This window comes from Galeopterus variegatus, unplaced genomic scaffold, assembly GCF_000696425.1.
Source record: "Galeopterus variegatus unplaced genomic scaffold, G_variegatus-3.0.2 Scaffold6718, whole genome shotgun sequence".
NCBI lineage: Eukaryota > Metazoa > Chordata > Mammalia > Dermoptera > Cynocephalidae > Galeopterus > Galeopterus variegatus.
In genome coordinates this window covers 82,108-96,930 of record NW_007732829.1, presented here as the reverse complement: position 1 = coordinate 96,930, position 14,823 = coordinate 82,108, and the positions used below count along the sequence as shown (strand labels likewise).

Genomic DNA, 14,823 nt, shown 5'->3' with positions numbered 1-14,823 from the left:
CAAAAATTTTTTTCTTTTTTTTTTTTTTTTTCCTTTTTGTCTTTTTTCGTGACCGGAAACGGATCGCAACCCTCAGTGTCGCACCCGTACTGGACCGGGACTGGCAACGGGATCGCAACCCTCGGTGTTGCGCCCGCACCTCGCTCAGCCAGTGAGCAGCCGGTCTGTATGTGGGATCCGAACCCTCGGCGGGAGCACCGCCGCACCCCCAAGCAGCGCACTGTAGCAGTGCGCCACTGGGCTGGCCCTGACTTAAGTTTTTTATAGCTGTCCTTTACCAGTTTGACAGAGTTTTCTTTTTTCTTTTTCTTTTTTTTTTTTTTTTTCCTTTTTGTCTTTTTTCGTGACCGGCAACGGATCGCAACCCTCAGTGTCGCACCCGTACCGGACCGGGACTGGCAACGGGATCGCAACCCTCGGTGTTGCGCCCGCACCTCGCTCAGCCAGTGAGCAGCCGGTCTGTATGTGGGATCCGAACCCTCGGCGGGAGCACCGCCGCACCCCCAAGCAGCGCACTGTAGCAGTGTGCCACCGGGCTGGCCCTGACAGAGTTTTCTTGAATTCATTATTTGATAAGAGTTTTTATTGGGAGTGGATGTTGGATTTTGTCAAATGCTTTTTTGGTATCTTTGGAGATGATCATAGGTTTTCTTTCTATTTTAGTCTTAATATGGTGAATTACATTGTTATTGGGTTTTTTTTTTTTTTTTTAATTGTTAAACCAGGCTTGTATTTCTGGTAATACTGATCTTATTCAGATTTCACCAATTTTACATTCACTCTTTAATTTGTGTGTGTGTGTGTTTACTTCTATGTAATTTTATCACAAATAGCTTCATGTAACCAGCACCCAAATCAAAGATACGGGAAAGTACCATTGCAAGGATCTCCTGTGCTACCCGTTTATAGCTACAGCCAACTCCTTTCTTCACTCTGTTATATCTGGCAACCACTGATCTGTTCTTTGTCTCTATAATATTTTCATTTCAAGAATGTTATATAAAAGAAATCATAGGACCACCTTTTTTCATTTAGCATAATTCCCTGAGGGCTATTCAAGTTGTTGCATGCATCAGTACTTCATTTCTTTCATTGTTGAGCAGTTTTCCATGGTATGGATGTACCACAGTTTGCTAAACCATTCACCCACTGAAAGACGTTTGGGTTGTTTCCAGTTTTGGGCTATTATGAATAAAACAGTAAGGAACATTTGAGTATAGGTTTTTGTGTGAACATGAAGTTTTCTTTTCTCTAGGATATGTATGCAAGAGTGCAATTGCTGGGTCATGGTAAGCATGTATTCAATTTTGTAAAAAGAGTTTAATACTCATTTCGAGAATACTATTTTACATTCTCACTAGCAATGTTTCAGTAATTCAGTTTCTCTGCATCCTTGCCAGCATTTGATGTTATCACTGTGCTTTTATTTTAGCTATTCTGGCAGCTTTCTAATTATATCTCATTGGTTGGTATGAGTGAAGAGGTTAGTGCAAGCAGTTTCTCCCTGGGATATCTGGATAGCTGGGCGTATCTGAGTAAGTGCACTGTATCAAGACCTTGCTCTTCTTGGAAAAGAGACTGGTGTTCTCCTCGTAGGTAGTGAGCAGCTTATGAGGTCCTGCTAATGGGTGGCTATAGCTGTCATTGTTAGGGGGCTTCATGGCATATTCTTAGCTTCTGCTTCTTATTTTCCAGAGGATCTGGAACCATCAGTGTACTTGTCAGTTATGAATATGTGTTAAGGTCTGATTGGACCACTGTCTGTCCTGGCCAAGACAACCAGATAAGTGGTGTGAGGAAAGGGATAGTTTCCTCCTGAGTAGGCTCATGTGGATGGTCTGTCAAGTAGGGACTCATGGAATCAGGTCCAGATGTCTACCTGAACATCTCCATATACTGCAATTTAGGAGGCCAATTCCTGGCTGTTCATATCAGCTAGGTAGACCCCAGGAAAGGTGATTCACCCAGGAGGAGTGGGTAGCATGCATATCATTAGCTTACAGTTGTTTATATTTTCCTTTTAGGTAGAACTATAGGAACTAACTTCCTGAACCAACTTATAGGAAATGCAGAATCTTAAGTGTACTAGTCTAATTCAAATAAAGGTATACACCTCTCCCACCCAAATCATATCAAGATACAGATTATTACTGTCATCCCAGATAGTTCCCTCATGCTCCATCCCTGTAAACCCGTCCCCATGTCTCAGAGATCTGATTTTATTTCATCATAGATTAGTTTTGCCTGTTCTAGAATGACACATTATTGGAATCATTCAATATGTGCTCTTTTGTATAAAGCTTCTTTCACTCAGCATAAAGTTTTTAAGCTTCAATAGTAGTTTATTCCTTTTTAATGCCGAGTAGCATATTATTGGATAAATGTGCAGCTATCTATTCCCCTTGATAGACACCTTGACAGTTCCCAGTTTTTAGCTATTTAATAAAAGCTGCTATTAACATTTTTATGCTAATTTTTTTAAAAAACATAAACATATGTCTTTATTTCTTTTGGATAAATACTTAGGGTATATGCTGGGTATATTATTTTTATAGGGCTGCTGTAACAGATTACCACACACTGGATAGTTTAAAACAACAAGTTTATTCTTTCACAGTTCAGGAGGCCAGAAGTCCAAAATCAATGTGTCGGCAGGGTTTATTCCTGTTGGAGACTGAGGAAAATGCCTCTTTCCTATCTTCTGGTGGTTACTGGCAATCCTTAGCATTTCTTGACTTGTGGCTGTGCCACTCCAATCTCTGCCTCCATTGTCATACAGATTTCTTCCTTCTTTGTCTCTCTGAATCCAGCTTTCTCCTTATAAGGACACCAATCATTGGATCAAGGCTCACCTTAATCCAGTATGACCTCATCTTAACTTAATTACACCTGTATACAAATCTCTAAATAAGCCCACATTCACATAATATGGGTAGGCATGAATTTGGAGGGAAGACTATTACTGTTCACCCAAGTACACTGGATCATAGGGTAACTGTTTATGTAGTTTTATATGAAGTGACCAGACCTTTTCCAAAATGGTTTTCCATTTTTCACTATGAGAGTTCCTCTTGCTTCACATCTTCCCTGACAGTGTGTTTAACTGCTGTGATGGATGTATAGTGGTATCTCATTGTGGTTTTAATTTGCATTAAAACTGCATGGTAATGATGTGGAGCACTTTTCTAAGTGCTTTGTTATCATTCATGTTTTCCTTTGTGAAGTGCCCATTCAAATTTTTTTTCAATTTTTTATTGCATTGTTTTTTGTTCTTGTTAAGTTCTCTGAGTCATTTCTTAGTTCAGATACTAATCTTTTGTCATATATATGTTTTGCAAATATTTTCTCCTGATCTGAAACTTTTCTGTTCTCTGTTCAGTATCTTCTGATAAACAGATGTTTGTGATTCTAAGGAAGTCTCATTTTTCCCTCTTTAGAGCACTTTCATTGTCATGAATATACTCTCTTATGTTTTCTTGTAAATGCTATACAGTATTAGCTTTTACATTTAGGTCTATGAGCCACCTGGAATTTTTTGTGTATGATGTGAGGCAGGGATTAAAGTTTATTTTTCTTTTCCATATGAATACTCAGCAGCTCTAGCATCATTTACTGAGAAGACTTGCCTTTCCCTCAATGGATTGCTTTGGTACTTTTGTTGAAAATCCAATGACTGGCTAAGTGTGGGGCTATTTTGTGCTGTGTATTCTAAGTTCCTTTGATTGATATGTCACAAGCCACACTGTTTTACTGTAGGATTATAGGAATTTTTTTTTCCTTTTTGTCTTTTTTCGTGACCAGCAACGGGATCGCAACCCTCGGTGTCGCGCCTGCACCGCGCTCAACCAGTGAGCAGACCGGTCTCTATATGGGATCCGAACCCTCAGTGGGAGCGCCACCGCGCTCCCAAGCGCTGCACTCTACTCCACCAGGCCGGCCTGGATTATAGGAATTTTTGAAGTTAGGTAGTGTAAGTGAGGACTAGTTGTGTTTCTTTTTTTAATCATAAATTTTGTTCTTCTTTTTCAAGATTGCTTTGGATAGTTTAGGTCTTCTGCATTTCCATTTAAATTTTAGGATCAGCTTTTGAAAAAAAAAAAAGAAAAAAAAAGAGAAAAGAAAGACAAAAGGAAAACTTGGATGGTGTTTCTTATTGAGACATTATTGCATCTGTAGATTATTTGGGGGAGAAATTATATCTTGCCAATATTGAGCCTTCACGCCACTAATACTGGTCCGTTTATTTAGATCTTTTACAATTCCTCTCAGCAAAATAAAATTTTTGTGAAATGCAACTAAAGCAGTGCTTAGAGGGAAATTTATAGCTTTAAATACTTATTTTAGAAAAGAAGTAACGTAGGTTTTACCATAAGAAGCTAGAGAAAGAAGAGCAAAAGAAATGCAAAGTGAGTAAAAGGAAGGAAATAATGAAATTGAGTAGAAATCAATGAAATATAACATAGATAAACAGCAGAAAAATTAGTAAAGCCAAATGCTGATTCTCTGAAAAGATCAACAAATTTACATATTCAAAAAGCTCAACAGAATTATATATTGCTAGGTAGACTATTCAAGGAAAACAAGAAGATACGAATAATCAATTCCAAAATGAAAGGGGCGTTAACATCACATATCCTTCAGACTTTAGAAGGATAATAAGTAGATATTACAAACAAGTTTATACTAATAACTTGTTAAATAAGTTGTTATTATGGACAAATTTTTTGAAAAATACAACTGACAGAGGGTAGAACAAAATGTGAGTAATGCTACATTTATTAATGTAATTGTTTTTTTTTTAACTTCACTTAAAGAAAACCCCAGACCCAGATGTTTTTACTTGTGAATTCCTTTAAATAGTCAAGGAAGAAATAATACCAATATTATATAAATACTTTTTAAAAATTGAACTTCCCACCTATTTAATGAGGCCAGTATAACCCTAATACCATAACCTAAAAAAGACATTACAAAATAATAAAAGTATATAGTAATGTAATAGTTCTATGAACACTGAAGCAAAAATCTTTAACATAATATTAGCAGGTTAGCACCATGTTATACACACACACACACACACACACACACACATACCATGATGAAGTACAGTTTATTGAATTGCAAGGTTACTTTACCACTTGAAAATCAGTGGTTCAGATTGATGTCTCTTTCTAGTAAAAATAGTGCATAGCAACAAAAAAGAATTAACCACTGATATATGGAGAAACATGTAAATCTAAAAACATTATGCTGAGTGACAGAAGGCAGACACAAAAGACTAAAAATTGTTTGGTACTATTTATTGAAATCTATAATGACAGAAAACAGATTAGTAGTTGCCCGGGGTCTAGGGCAGTGGACAGTGCCTTTAGAGGAACTTTCTGGGGTGTTGGAAATTCTCTAAATCTTGTGGGGTGGTGGTTACATAAATGTGTACTTTGGTCAAAATGCAATTTTATAGTTGTACATTTAAAACGTGTGCATTTAATTTTTTATAAATTGTACCTCAAAGTTGCTTTAATTATAATCTAGAAATTTTGTGCTTAGTATGCTAAGAAAAGGTTGTATTGGAATACGGATTCAATTTAATTCCATAATAGAAATGAATTCTGTGTTTTAATAACACTGAAAATTTGTTCTTTATTAGTATGTGCCTTAATGTTTCAATAATGTGGCAAACATGTCTATTGTCATCTCAGAGCAGTAGCCTAAAAAATTTCTACTGAGAGTAGAAATGTAGATAATACCCACTATAGCATATATATTAACTTTTTACTGTGTTTTTCCATGAATGGAAGTTTCTATGACCATTCACCTAAGATAGACCTAATAAATGATGTAGAAATTAAAAACAGCAAAGAAAATAAAACTGACCTCTTGTTTTTATAACTTCTATGCTGGATAAATCTGAACCTCTAATTTACATAAAAATGGCGATGAAAGAAGGGGAGAAGAACCCTTTTGATTGATGTAGTAGAAAACCATACAGATAATGAACATTAGGATCTTATGGAAAGAGGAAATCTGTTCCTAACACATTCAGCTGTAGGTCTTTGGAAAAGAAGGAACAAATCACCAAAGCATATATTCCTTAGGGTTGCTCTGTCTCAGCTCTGGAAATATAATAGGCCTGGCTGTTAATACCTAACATGGCACAAAATGATGGTCTCAAATGGAGCACAGTAGTAATTTTCACAAGGTAATAATGTTATTGTCCTTTTCTTGTGGGATGAAATTAATGACTCTGATTTCAATAACATTAGCTTATGATAAGAAGTTTAGGAATAACATGAATTAAAAATGTGCCAAACCAATTAGAAAACTAGAAAATGCTGCTGGAAGACACAAAGTAGACTTGTACAAATGGAAAGGCATCTCCTGTTCTTGGTTAGAACATCTCAGTATAATAAAGATAACAGTTCTCGATAAGTTTATTTATAAACAATGTAATTTCATTAGAAATTCCAATGAGTTTTCTTATGGAACTCTACAACAAGTTAATCCTAAAATTCATATGGAAAAATTAACATAAGAGTTGCTACAAAAACACTGAACAAGAATAGCTCTGAGGGGGACTAGCCCTTCCAGATACAAAGCCTCTATAATTTTAGTGAGATATTTCCCCATCAGTAGATCAATGGAAAGATAATAGAAAGTGTGGGACTAGGCCCGACTACATATGAAAATGTAGTATTTCAGAAAGGTAGGATCTCAAATCAGTAGAGCAAATTTTTTTTTTAAATAAATGGGGCATTGGCTAGTGGTTTATAAAATGATTAAATTAATTCCATTTTTCACATCATACTTTAGAATTAATTCCAATGGGTCAGAGATCTAAATGTTAAAAACAATTAAAAATGCAAGAAAGAAACATGGTGAAATGATCTTTAACTTGATGTAGGGAGGGGCTTTCTAATCCAGAGGCAATAAAAGATTAATACATTTTACTATACAAATATCAAAAACTTGGGCCGGCCCGGTGGCGCACTGCTACAGTGCACCGCTTGGGAGCGCGGTGGCGCTCCCGCCGAGGGTTCAGATCCCACATACAGACCGGTTCCCGCTCACTGGCTGAGCGAGGTGTGGGCGCGACACCGAGGGTTGCGATCCCATTGCCGGTCCCAGTCCGGTACGGGCGCGACACTGAGGGTTGCGATCCGTTGCCGGACACCAAAAAAGACAAAAAGGAAAAAAAAAAAAAACAAATATCAAAAACTTTTCTGTGGAAAAAATACCATAAACAATGTCAGAAAAGAAATGATATGAGGAAAATATACTATCAACATATAAATCAAAATAACTAATAAAGGATTAATATCCCTTCTATATAGATATTTTAGGAATTGAAGGGAAAAGAACAAATTCTGTAGAAAAGAGGGTAAAAGACATGAGCAGACACTTCACCAAAACGTATGAAAGATTTTCAGCTTCGGTTTGTAGCGTGGGTTTTTTTTTTTTTTTTTCCTTTTTGTCTTTTTTACTGACCGGTAACGGGATCGCAACCCTCGGTGTCGCGCCCGTACCGGGGACCGGCAACGGTATCGCAACCCTCAGTGTTGCGCCCACACCGCGCTCAGTCAGTGAGCGGGAACTGGTCTCCACATGGGATCTGAACCCTCGGTGGGAGCGCCACTGTGCTCCCAAGCGGCGCACTCTCCAGTGCGCCACCGGGCCGGCCCTGTAGCGTGGGTTTTCAGTGTTGCAATTGGGTACGTAATGTGTCGTTGTGGGGTGGAAGGTAGGTCTGTAAAGGCATCTTTGTGGTGAACATCTGAGCAATGACTGCTGAGCAAGTATTACTGCCCACAAAGCGCCTGCGGTGATTCTGACCAACACTTTCTCTCTAGCAGAACGCGGGACAGAATTCCGGCCCTGTCTCTCCCACCCGGTGGCCTTATCTAGTCCACGATTCCTCAGACAATATGTGCTAAGTGGTCGTCCCCCTCCAATCTTCACAAGCTCATCTACAAAAAGTGACTTCCAACTAGAAGCTCCAAGGTGCTTGATTGAAAGAGAAGGTGGAGAGAGAGAAGGCCTTGGCACCATGTTTGGGAAGATGAAGCCAAGCAAGATTTCGAGGACATTCTTCTGCCCACATCAAGGTCACCCAGTAGACTGGGTGAAAGACAACAGAACGGGAGAAATAGACCTTGGCCTGGCCCAGAGGATGAGCCCTGGAGAGTCAGACAGAACGTTGAAGGGGGCGGATGTCTCAGAATCTGGAACAGTCACATGCGGAAAATACAGACTGGGGCCCAGCCAAAAGTCAAGTGTATTCAGCCACCAGAAACATCATGTGTGCCCTGAATGTGGGAGAGGCTTTTGCCAGAGGTCAGACCTCATCAAGCACCAGAGGATACACACAGGGGAGAAGCCTTACCTGTGTCCCGAATGTGGTCGCCAGTTTAGCCAGAAGGCCTCCCTCACCATACACCAGAGGAAGCACTCAGGAGAGAAGCCATACGTGTGCAGGGAATGTGGGCGACACTTCAGGTATACGTCCTCTCTCACGAACCACAGGAGGATTCACTCTGGGGAGAGACCCTTTGTATGTCAGGAGTGTGGCCGAGGCTTTCGCCAGAAGATAGCCCTCGTCCTTCACCAGAGGACACACTTGGAAGAGAAGCCCTTCGTGTGCCCTGAGTGTGGAAGAGGCTTTTGCCAGAAGGCCTCGCTCCTGCAGCACCGGAGCTCACACACGGGCGAGAGGCCCTTCTTATGCCCTGAGTGTGGGCGTGGCTTCAGGCAGCAGTCGCTGCTGCTCAGTCACCAGGTCACACACTCAGGGGAGAAGCCTTATGTCTGCACTGAGTGCAGGCACAGCTTTCGCCAGAAGGTCACCCTTATCAGACACCAGAGGACACACACTGGGGAGAAGCCTTACCTGTGCCCCCAGTGTGGGCGGGGTTTTAGCCAGAAGGTCACCCTCATTGGACACCAGAGGACACACACTGGGGAGAAGCCTTACCTGTGCCCCCAGTGTGGGCGTGGCTTTGGGCAGAAGGTCACCCTCATTAGACACCAGAGGACACACACAGGAGAGAAGCCTTACCTGTGCCCTGAGTGTGGGCGTGCCTTTGGCTTTAAGTCACTCCTCACCAGACACCAGAGGACACACTCAGAAGAGGCGCTTTATGTAGACAGGGTGTGTGGGCAAGGCCTTGGTCAGAAGCCACACCTCGCCGCTGACCAGAGGACACACTCAGGAGAGAAGCCGTGCGTGTGTGACGAGTGTGGGCGCGGCTTTGGCTTTAAATCCGCCCTCATCAGACACCAGCGGACCCACTCAGGGGAGAAGCCGTACGTGTGCAGGGAGTGTGGGCGCGGCTTTAGCCAGAAGTCCCACCTCCACAGGCACAGGAGGACCAAGTCTGGCCATCAGCCCCTACAAGAGGCGCTCTCCTGATCTTTCCTTTCTTTTCCCCATGAGTGGGAAACTGGCGAAAATCACTAGTAAATGTTCTACTTCACTGATGGAAAAAAATCATTACTTTCTTTCATCGATCATGTAATGGTCGATTTGTGGTTGCTTTTTGCATGAGTGATGTGTCTTTGTTTGCTAGGGCTACCATAACAAAATACCCTAGACTGAGTGGCTTAAACATCAGAAGCTTATTTTCTCATATTTATAGAGCCTAGAAGCCCCAGATCAAGGTGTCAGCAGGTTTGGTTGCTGCTGAAACCTCTCTCCTTAGCTTGCAAATGGCTCTTTTCTCACTGTGTCCTCACATGGCCTTTTCTCTGTGCACATTTGTCCCTTCTTATACAGACACTAGTCATTTTGTTTAGGGCCACAACCATATAACCTTATACAGTCACATTGGGAGTTAGGACTTCAACATATAAATTTTGGGGGAACAGTTCAGTCCATTACTCTCTGCCCTCTGGACCACCAAAGTTCATATCCTTCTCACATACAAAATACATTCACACTATCCCAGCAACCCCCAAATTCTTAACTCATTCCAGCATCAACTTTAAATCCAAAATCTCATCTAAATCAGTATTATCTAAGTCAAATTTAGGTAAGACTCCAAGTACAATTCATCTCCAGCTGTGATAATATGAAACCAAGTAAGTTATCTGTTTGCAAAATACGATGGTGGGACAAGCATAAGCTAGACTTTCCTATTCCAAAAGAGAGACATTAGAAACACAAGGAGTGATGGATCCCAAGCAAGTGTGAAACCAAGATGACAAATTCCATTAGATTTTAAGACTCAAGAAGAATCCCCTTTGGCTCAATGCTCTGCTTCTGGGCTCACTGGGGCAGCAGTTCTTGGCCCACAAAATTGAGGAGGAGACACACTTGCCCCCCCGATCTGTACTCCCTGAGCCTATGGTCAGAGTGGTAGCCCTGCCCATATCTGAATCACCTTTGAGAATCACATTCTTCCCTTTTCTTGAAGATTAATGCATGTTTACAGCTCGGTAATCCTATTGTACTTTCCTTTAGAATTCCAGAAGTTCAATAACCTGCCTTCATTTTGTCCCATCTCTCTCCCTTTCACTTCAAGCAGTTAGAGTTTCTGGTGAGATGGTTAATTGGTTCCATGATTTACACCTGTACAAATCTCTTTATCAAATGGTTGTTCATCAACACCCTTGGTGTTCTGTCTAGAACATGCTTTCTCATTTTTTGCAATATGGATAGGCTGAGAATTTTCTAAATCTTAAAGTTCTGGTTCCTTTTTGCTTAACAATTCTTCAATTTATCTCTCTCCTCTCATACTTTACTATAAGCAGCAAGGAGAAATCAGGCCATGCTTTCATCACTGTGTAGAAATCTCATCTGAATATTCTGCTGTTATATTACTTACAACTTCTACATTCCACAAAACACTGGAATACATTTTGGCCACATTCTTTGCCACTGTATAGCAAGGATTCCAGTTTGCAATGGCTTGCTCCATTTCTGTGTGAGACCTCACCAGAATCACCTTTAACATTTATATGCCTACCAATAGTCTCTTTAAGGCAATCCAGGCTTTTTCTAACAATTCCTCAAAATTCTTCCAGCCTTTACCTATTACCCAGTTCCAAGCCACTTCCACATTTTTAGGTTTGTTATAATAGCACCCACTCTTGGTACCAAAGTTTGTATTAGTTTGCTAGGACTTACATAAAAAAGCACCAGAGACTGGGTGCTTTAAGTAATAGAGCTTTATTTTCTCACAGTTAGGAAGATGGAAGTCCCAGAACAAGGTGTTGGCAGGTTTGATTTCTACTGAAGCCTTTTTCCTTGGCTGGTAGATGGCTACCTTCTCACTGTATCCTCACATAGCCTATTATGTGCATGCACTTCCTGGTGTCTCTCTTATGAGGACACCAGTCATATTGTATTAGGGTCACACCCTTATGACCTCATTTTAGCCTTAATTACCTCTTTAAATGTCCTATCCCCAAATACAGACACATTGAGGATTAGGGCTTCAACATGTGAATTGGGTTGGGGGAGGGACACCAGTCAGTCCATAACACTCTGCCCTATGGATACCCCAAAATTCCTGTCTAGCCGTCAGCTCCTGCCATAAGGGGTGTTCTCCTGACCATTCCTTTCCTTTCTCCATAAGTGTAAAGATGGTAGAAGTCACGTGTCAGTGTTCCACTTTCTTGATATGGAATGGAGGAAAAATGTTGCTTTCTTCAATAGTCATGAGATAGTTTGTTTGTGCTTTATCTCCTGCACAGCAGCCTCTGTATTTTATGATGTTTTGTTTTAATAAACTGCTTCTCTACAAAGTTGCATACTGGCTGTGTACCTCATTCTCTGATCTATTGAGGAGAACCCCAAGGTATTTAACCTCTTGGGAGACATGGAGGAGTTACGTATTTATTCTGGACTCTGGTCCTGCGTACAGTGAGAGTGATATTATTATGGCCTTCAACTCACACCTTAAGTCTTCCTTTGTTCGTGATGAGCCACTAGCAACACAGTCAGCCTCCCCAACACCAGATTGAAGGGCATGTATTCACACCTCCATCCCTGCATCCCAAGGCCCATCATGTTAGCTATGCCCATGTGCCAGTGATCCAGCCCACGGTGTGATGTCCTTCAGCCACCACCCTCCTTAGTGCTCCAGTCACAGGCTAAGGATCTGAAACCACCTACCCTCATATCCAGCCCAAGGCACTTCCCCCTTTAGCCATGGCCCCTCATTTTCCCTAAACCCTAGAGTCCATATGCCCCATATCCTGACAAATGCCTACCCCACACCTGGTCCTGGCTCTGTGCCTTTAGCACCAATTGTCCAGCATAGGAAATTTAAAAAACTAGTGCGTACACACAATGCAGCTGTGAAAAAGAATGAGGAAGAAAATACCAACAAACTGTTAATGGAGTGGTTTTTCAGGAAATGTTAAGTGAAAAGAGCAAAATGCAAGAAGCATATATAGTTTGTTACCATTTGTATAAGAAAGAAGGGATAATAATGAACATGGTATTTAACTGTATACCTCAGTCTTGGGCAGGGTTTGTTATATGAATATTAGAATTAAAAGCAAATCCTAAACTTTAGTAGGTTTGCGTATTGTAGTGGTATGGGTGAAGCAATTCTGCAACTATTTTATATGCATTATAGGACTGAGCAGATGAGTACATGTGTCCTTGTTGGTGGGAGCCTGGGTTCTCAATGGGGAAGGAAAATCTTACAGGTGGAATGGAGCAAAGTAAGAAAGCTTCCTGTGAAGATGGACTAGCATTGGAAGTATCTGTATGAACTTTTGTTTCTTAAGATGTGTATGAGTGTGTCCATGCCTGTTTATGTGCACATGCATATTTGTATTCATGTATATGTATGTGTCCATGTATTTATGTGTATGTGTATGTGTATATAAACATATGTGTTTTATAGGTCTGTCCACAGAAATGATCAAGAAGCAAGGACCCTCCAGTAGCAGCGAGCACATATAATGTCCAGATCTTAGTTTCCAACACCCTTTTCTATTAATGCAAACCAAGACTTCTTGGAGAAGTGCCTGCTTCCAGGATTAGGATATGATGATTCCAGAATATTTTGTCATGCCAGAAAGTAAGGAAGTGCTAAAAAAAACATGACAGAGCATGGCACCAGGGCTCAGGCACCAGTTTGAAGGGTCTTCCACCCAGTGGCCAAATCTGGGACAATTTGAGCACCAAACTAATTGAGTACACTGATGACATACAAACCATTTGAAAAAAATAGAACTTTGAGTCTATGCTAATAGTAAATATATACGTAAATGAAGTCTATTCTTACAGTAGGAGGTCAACAACTGGTAACATCATGTGTCCCTTCTAATGTTAACATCTTATACAATGATGGTACATTTGTCAAGCTAAGAAATTAACATTGGTATAACACTATTAACTGAACTACAGACTTTATTTGGATATTACACTAGTTTTTCCACTATTCACCTTTTTATGGTCTAGAATCCAATCTAGGATCCCAGGTTGTACTTAGTGGTCACATTCCTTTGGTCTCAGTTTTTCTTTGTCTTTCGTGACCTTGATGCTTGAAGAGAATTGGCCAGGATTTTATAAAAGTCCCTCAATTTGGAATTGTCTGGTGTTTTCTTATTACATTGACATTATAGACTTTTTGAAAGAATACCACAGAGGCGAAGTGTCCTCATTGTATCTTATCAAGGGGTACACAATATGACTTAGTGGTGTTACCCTTGATCACTTGGTGAAGGTAGTGTCTGCCAGGTTTCTCCATCATAAAGTTATCATTTTTCTCTTAGAAGTAATTGTCAAGTCCAGCCCATATGCCAAGTGAGGGGAATTAAGCTCTGTCTCCTAGAATTATTAAAGAGGGGTCCTGGAAAGAAGGCATCCGGCCGGGGAGCAGCAGACTGGTGGGCTGTGAAGTAGGAGAGCTGCAGGAGAAATGACAGGAGGGATGGGGAGAGGGTGAGGACCAGAGCCCAGGGTTGCGGGTGGGAGAGGGTTAAGGAAAGTGAGAGGGGGTCTTCCCTCCACTGCCTTTCATATTCTGGTTGTGGGAGGACAAGCAACAAAACCCCAAATCTAGATGAAAACCAAGGGGTAGTACAAGTAGGGTATCTGGACTGTAGCATCTCTCCTTCCTTCCCAGTCGTGCAGACATCACTCTATGCAAACATATATGCTTTACATTATATAATCTATATAAAACGTGCCTGTGTAGCCATGGTTTGCACAAGGGTACCCACAAACCACATGCTTCATGCAGCCCCAGTGTCTCCTGCACCCGGAAGACCTGAGAACTCAGTGATCAGCTTGCTGCTGCCTGAGATTCATCACTTCATGCCCGGATGGGAAATTCCGACATTAAGGCACTCCGGGAAGACATGCAGGGCTCAAGGAAAAGAATCACATGAAAGCATCACCTACCAGTTTTCCTGCATCCATTGAATGGTTTCATTCTCACTGAACTGCTTTTCCAATTTATATTCTTGTAAAGTCAACACTGACCTGTTCATTGGGGCTGATCTTCGGAGTCACTACATGTTCTCTATACAAAATAGAATGATCCAGATCCCCCATCAAACCTTCCTGGTAGTTATTTGAGCAGCAGTGGTGGTGGCAGGCAGAGGAGGATAACAGCAGCGGCGGGAGTGGCAAAGGGGGCGGCAGGAGGCATCCTCGGAGGCAGGCGGCTGCGAAGTTGTGGGCGACCCAGTGTGTGGCGCACCTGAAACCCTGTGTTCCAGCCCCAGGGAAGCAGTGGATTAGAGCACACTATGAATTCTGGACATCAGTGGGGAGGTCCTTGAAGTAGGCTGGGGCAAAAGGGCCTGGATTCCAGATGGGAAGGGAATAGTTCTCGGTCTGTGACCAGGGCTGAATTCTTGGCA

At 41.3% G+C, this 14,823-nt stretch overlaps 1 protein-coding gene across 1 annotated transcript in view; it reads left to right on the top strand.

Annotated features, from left to right (window-relative positions):
* The window catches only part of ZNF169 (zinc finger protein 169), a 32,964-nt gene extending 21,216 nt beyond the window's left edge, over positions 1-11,748 (top strand). The window contains exon 6 of the mRNA XM_008591171.1: positions 7,851-11,748. Coding sequence (XP_008589393.1) covers positions 7,851-9,406 — 1,556 coding nt within the window. The 3' untranslated portion in view covers positions 9,407-11,748. The remainder of the gene's footprint in view (positions 1-7,850) is intronic.
* Positions 11,749-14,823: the final 3,075 nt, after the last annotated feature.